Source organism: Setaria italica, chromosome II, assembly GCF_000263155.2.
Source record: "Setaria italica strain Yugu1 chromosome II, Setaria_italica_v2.0, whole genome shotgun sequence".
Taxonomy (NCBI): Eukaryota; Viridiplantae; Streptophyta; class Magnoliopsida; order Poales; family Poaceae; genus Setaria; species Setaria italica.
In genome coordinates, this window is record NC_028451.1 from 29,797,342 (window position 1) to 29,803,694 (window position 6,353).

The 6,353-nt window shown below is 49.2% G+C and overlaps 1 protein-coding gene across 1 annotated transcript; it reads right to left on the reverse strand.

Annotated features, from left to right (window-relative positions):
- Window positions 1-1,172: 1,172 nt before the first annotated feature.
- LOC101756969 (cytochrome P450 76M5) lies at window positions 1,173-2,835 on the reverse strand. The gene is made up of 2 exons (XM_004956701.3): window positions 1,976-2,835; window positions 1,173-1,870 (listed from the first exon to the last, which is right to left on the reverse strand). Exons 1-2 carry the CDS (start codon window positions 2,792-2,794, stop codon window positions 1,256-1,258), a joined length of 1,434 nt encoding a protein of 477 aa, XP_004956758.1. The 5' UTR covers window positions 2,795-2,835; the 3' UTR covers window positions 1,173-1,255.
- Window positions 2,836-6,353: the final 3,518 nt, after the last annotated feature.

A 6,353-nucleotide genomic window follows, 5' to 3' on the forward strand; every position in this document is an offset into this window, starting at 1 on the left:
ACCGATAGCAACCAATCACACGAACATAATACATATAAGGGAGTAGATGGTATAGACTGATGGAGATATAGAGACCGGACAGCAAGAAAATTAAATCACTGAACCACTACCGGAGAATTGACCTTCTATCTAGGTACTTTTGTCCCAGTTAACTTTGGATCTGGGACTAAATACCTTTCATCCTAGGTCAAACATGAAGCCCCAAAGGCTACCGCCAGGGGGGCTTTAGTCCCGGTTGTAAAGACCAACCGGGACTAAAGCCTCCCCCTTAGTCCCGATTGTTCGGCTAAAAAATCTAGCACCGACGCCCCTCCTGTCTCGGTTGGAATTTCCAACCGGGACAAAAGGGGGGCTTTCCACACGGCCCCCCTCTCTCTCCACCTTCCTTATCTTCTTCCAGGCAGCGCTCTCCTCCTCTCCACCGGCGCCTCCCCTCCTCCCTCTCCTCATCCTCTACTCCCTCTCTGCACCGCTACCGCCCCCTCCCCTCCTGCCGCCACCACCCCTCTTCCTCTGCTGCCCCTCCCCTACCCCCTTCTGCTCGCCCTTCAATGGCAGTAGTGGGGCGAGGGTAGGGCAGTGGCGTGGCTGAGCGGCGGCGGGCAGCCACTGGCGCATGCGGTGTGGGCGGGCGTGGGCGGAGGCGGGCGGGGACAGGCAGAGGCGGGCGGCGGCGGAGCGGAGGCGGGCACGGGTGGCCGGTGCGGGCGAGCGATGGGCGGGCGGCCGGCGCGGGTGGCCTCTTTTTATTTTTTTGGAAATTTTTTTGTGCCGGATGATAACACCGACTAGGACTAAAGGGGATCTTTAGTCCCGGGTGGATGACTCGGGATTAAAGGACACCCCCTTTTATCTCGAATAGTTAGTCCGGGTTGGATTTTCAGGATCTATGGCCCTATCCAATCGGGACTAAAGGTCCGTTTTCCAGTGGTGGACATGAATAGCATTCGTATAACATTATTCATACAATGCAAGGAAAGAATGGGATCAAACGTGCAGGTTGGTTTCCAACCCATTTCAATCTTATAACCTACTCATCAGGTCACCAATGCCATGCCAGAGTTCTTGATAACTTATTCGAAACAAGTTATCAATCAACGTGTACGGTAATAACTAATAAAACGACATTCACAAATCACTTATATGCTCTTTTTTATTTTCTTGGGCCTGTTTTTTAGCAAGAAAGAATGAAAGCTGGGATTTTATTATATCACTATATAGGGATACACCTATCCAGTATCTGGAGCCGAGCATGTCATGGCATGGACACCGGCACGGCGTTGAGGGGCTTGGCGAGCTCCAGCACCATGCTATAACGATCTTTAAGGTCCACGTACTTATTGGGCGCCATCCCGCCGGGCAGCCTCCATTCGATCTTGTGCAGGATTGAGGCCAACAACAGTGGCACCAAGCGTGTGGCAAAGTCCAATCCAGGGCACATCCTTCGCCCCGCCCCAAATGGCTTGTAGGCGAAGTCCAAGCCCCGGAAGTCTGCCGCTTGGTTGCCTAGAAACCTTTCAGGCAAGAACTCTTCCGGCTTAGGCCATACCGCTGGATCCCTCCCAATGGCCCATAAATTGACGAGAACGTATGTGCCGATCGGCACGGAGAATCCACCTAGTGACATGCCATCCACAACCACCATTCGGGGTAACAACGGCGCCGGCGGTTGCAACCGCAGGGTCTCCTTTACCACGGCGTCGAGGTAGGGGAGCTTGTTCAATTCGCTCTCTTCGACGAATTCTTTGGATCTTATGCTTGCCGCGAGCTCAGCTTGGACCTTCTTCATCTTATCTGGGTGCTTGAGCAGCAGCGCCATAGCCCACTCTACGGTGATCCTGCTTGTGTTGCTCGTGGCAAGAAACATATCCTATATAAGTAGCAAATTTAGAATGGAGATGCAAACCTAAGTTGATGACCACAGAACCGAGGAACAGAAAGGCAACAATGTTATATAGGGAGGTATATAGCTTACTGTGAAGAATTTTGTGATCTCAGAACGCGTGAGCTCCGACATGGTATGCCGCGCGAGGACTACGTCCAACAAGTCGCCATGGTTCTCGCCATTGGCGCCTAACCGACGTTCAATGAACTCGTCGTCAAAGAACTTGTATAGTTTGGCCAGGCCTCTCGAGACACGGCGACGCGAGCCGAAAAGGTCGGTTGGCGCGAGGAAGGGGAATGCGTCGGAGACGTTGGGTCTGGTCCAGTCCTCAAGCACCGCCACCATGAGGTCCTTGAACAGCTGCCCACCCTGCACGCGCATGTCCCCCACGTCCTCGGAGAAGAGGATGTTGGACACGACGTCGAGCACGCTGCCGAGCACGGCCTCCCCGACCACGACCGGCGTGCCGGAGCGCGCCCTCATGCTCTTGGCGAGGCCGCGGGCGTGGCGATCCCTGACGTGCCGGGTCCTCTCGAGGCTCCGGGCGGCGGACATGTGGGCGCCGACCGTGGCGCGGTGCTGCTTCCACAGAGGGCTGGAGTTGGGGAGGAAGAAGAGGGACTCCGAGCTGTGGTCCAGGGCGCGCGCCACGTCGGGCACGAACCGGGCCGCCAGCGCCGCGTCGTTGTCGACGAGGGCTTCCCGCGCCGCGGCCGGGGACGACACCACCACGAAGTTCCCGGCCATGCCCGGGCGGAAGGACATGATGGGCCCGTAGGTCTCGGCGAGGCGGGTGAGCACGGCGTGCGGGCTGCGGCTGAACGGCCCGATGAAGTGGAGGGCGCTCCCGACGAGAGGGAGCCCGACGGGGCCAGGGGGCAACGGAAGAGATGCAGCGGGAACAGGCATTTTGGCTTGTGCTTGTGCTTGTGCAGGAGGTTCGAGATAGGAATAATGGTGATCAGCGGCGTGACAACTGTACAAGCCAACAAATGAAAGCGTGAACGAGGGAGGGGGTTTATATAGACGAGGATAGACCCGTACGGGTAGGGCCTTTTGTCGCTGCACGTGCTATTGTGATAGAATGTCATTGCTCCACGCTTCCACAATGAGTCATATATAGCCGCCACAGTGTAAGACTGCTGTGAGTACGAACCTACAAGGGCGGTTTGTGGATATATAGAAGTTGAAACCATTTGTACGTGCCTCAAAGAAGTATTCGAATTTGTTTTCCCTAATTCCGTACTAGTTGCGGTGTGCTGATTTTCCTGTTCCTTCCCTGTCTCTTCATTTCTGCCCTTCCATTTATTTTCCAATTCTCAGTTTGTTGGGTTCAATATTGAAATTTTCCGATTTCAATGTAAGTGCGAAGCTTATGTTGGCAAAATTAACTATCCGTCCGTAGCTACGAGATCATATATATAGGAGTACTACTTGATTAGGCCAACTTAATGGACGGTTTCGTTTTGTTGTTTCTAAGGGTTCCATATCAACAAAATAACAACAAAATCATGGTTGAAACTCCTCCAAGCAATATATTATTTCATTCTATTATCTTAAAGGCTCCCATATAGCATTTAGTTCGATGACTCAATAAAAAATTCCTTTTTCTAGAAAATGACTCATTAAAAGTTGGCAAGATGAAACCCCTTCCCTTTCTCTCCCTTCTTTACTTTTATGCTATATCCTTAAAAAGTCTTAAGTAGTATGTAACCAAATGATAATGGAACTTGCATTGCATTGATAGCGATTTCTTATGCATATGTTGCACAATTGTGTATAAACTCTTTGCACTGCGAAGACTAAACTTTTTCTTCTTACGTGTATACTTTCTTCACGTCTTGTTTCCTTCAGTTTATCGCCTCCAACTCCCGGCTCCCGTCGCCGGAGAGGATGAAGAACCCTTGGAACACCTGAGAACGCACGCACGCGAGAGCACGAGGAACACATTTATTTTCGGTGCCGCAACTAACTAGCGTTTTTTGTATATTCATATCAAACTTGTAGGAGCTATTACAACTGAAAAGAAACAGTGGCTAAGCAATACCACGACGCTGCAATTCTCACGCCTCCACTTTTGACCGTGCTATCCCACGACCTGCAGACTCGATCATCACCACTCCTACACCTAGGACCTGACGAAAACAAAGGAGAGCCATTGCATGCGAGCATGCAGCAAATGGCATGTACATGGACGCGCTCAACGTGGCTAGTGATGAGCTCCTTTATTCTAGCTAAGACATACAGATCAGCCGAGCCTGGATTATCCAACACAGTTGTTTCTTCGTGCACGACGCAGGATCTGCCCAGCACATATGAAGCATTGGTGCTCTTGGAAACCACCAGTTTGTTGTAGTCTCTCAAGAGAACTCCGACGAGTCACAGAGACTCACAATAATTTGGTGGTAGGTGCAGCAGTGAGAGCATTGCCAATGTTTCGGTGTCCCCTACAATCATGCATGTTTTCTTCATGCAGCACACCAGCATGTTTCGGTGTCCCCTACATATATGCGTGTTTTCTTCATGCTCATGCAGCACACAAGCAAGCCTGACGGTGCTAGCTTCATTCAATCGCACATGCAGCAAGCGACTAATCTACCGACATGTTATGGCTCAAGTCAATTATACAAGCAGCTCTCATTTGTTCACTATTTCTTTCTTTTCTGAACCTTTAAACGATATTCAAATACATGCATGGCCTCAGCAAATGCAGTAACTCCATGCGTGCACAAGCCTGAAAATGACCACCGGCACCACATCTATCTATACTATATCTATCTATCTATATCTATTCTATATCTATACTATAAAGATTCAAATAATTGAAAACACTTCCTACTCAGAGTTAAACATCCTTACCCCTCACAAAGGACCCACTTGACAGGTGAGGAGGGGTACCAAGGTTTTGCGAAAGGGTGAAAACAATGCTTTCTAAAATAGTTCTGCCGTTTTGCCACTTCTTTTTTCACCGTGAAAGAATTTTACCCGTTGCGCACCCACCTCGTCCCACCCGTCAATTTTGCACCCAGATCACTGCGCCCCTACGCTTGCCATGTTTGGCGCGTACCGCGTACCTGTTCGTCCACCTGTTAATTATGTGTCAAGATTTTCGGTCCATGCTTTTCCTCCGCGTGAGATATCCACCCATGCATGTTGATCATGGTGATTAGAAAGGAAGCTTATTCACATTGGACCTTTTCTCCGCGTCCATCCATCCAATCCAACGGTGATTAGAAAAGGAGCTTATCTTAATCACCGTGATGTTTTCCTTTTGCTTCAAATCACATCATGTTGTTTCCTTTACCTCCTGCTTGAGTCACACATTACTTTCTTCTGCTTGTATCACATCGTGGAGGACGTCTCCTTTTGAGCTACCATTGCCGTGTGCCTCCAAGCCGTATTCAATGCTAAGGGATCGTTGCACGCCTACAAAACGTAGACCTCCACATCCGGCTTGCCAATCCTACCCCAGCGCCCACGGGTGCCTCCAAGTCCGCCTTGCGGAGCAGGTCACCATTGCAGCTATTAACTGAAGGCAAAGTCAGGCCCTCCTTGCTATCCTCTTAATATCCTTCTACGACCATCGCCCTGCTAACCTTCTACGGTGTCTGTGGTTTCTACGGTGAGCTCACCTCGTGTGTAGGAGGTGGCATGGATGAAAAAGATCGGCACCGAATTCTCTTATTAGCATGCACATGCTTAGTTTGACAGCCAGTAATGTTTTGTGTCTCCTCATTGATCAATGCCACAAATGATTAGTGTAATAGCCACTGGTAGATCAATAAGGTCTAATCCCTCTCATCTTGCAGGAGTTTTTTTGAGCTATTCATAACTGATGGATCATCATTGTCCACTTGGTGATGTGACAAACACAATTGACCCCGAATCTGGACTTGGTCGTAAGAGGTCAAGAGGAGAGTTTGGCTGGCCTCATTTGGCAGTAGAAGACACAGTTGTTGGCGCGGAGCATGGTATATATCTTTTCTTTTCATCTCAGATTACTTTTGATTTTTTCCTGCTCATCATTTTAGTTCCAAACTTGCAGTTCATGAAGAAAATAAAAATGTTGATCCGGCAGAACTTAAAAGGCAAAAGAGAAGAGATAAATATGCCAGTTTGCCAGAGGAGTAAAAGGAGAAGATGCATGCAAAGGCCAGGGAAGGTACTATCGTAGGAAGGCTGAAGGCAAAACAATCAAGCCACCACAAAACTTAGAAGGCACACCATCATCCTTGAACACCACTTCATTTTGTGACAGAACCAACAAAATCGGATCAGGTCCATGTAATGGACCTCAGTTTCCAAGCACAGTCACAGGGTCACCACAATGTTTGTCTCCTAGAGGTATTGTTTTTTTAAATATGATTCAAATAGCTTTCAAATGCTACAGATATGATATTTTGATAGGACTAGAGGTTCTACCGATGGTCGGTATTTTGATTGCAAATATTATGCAATAAAAGAATCA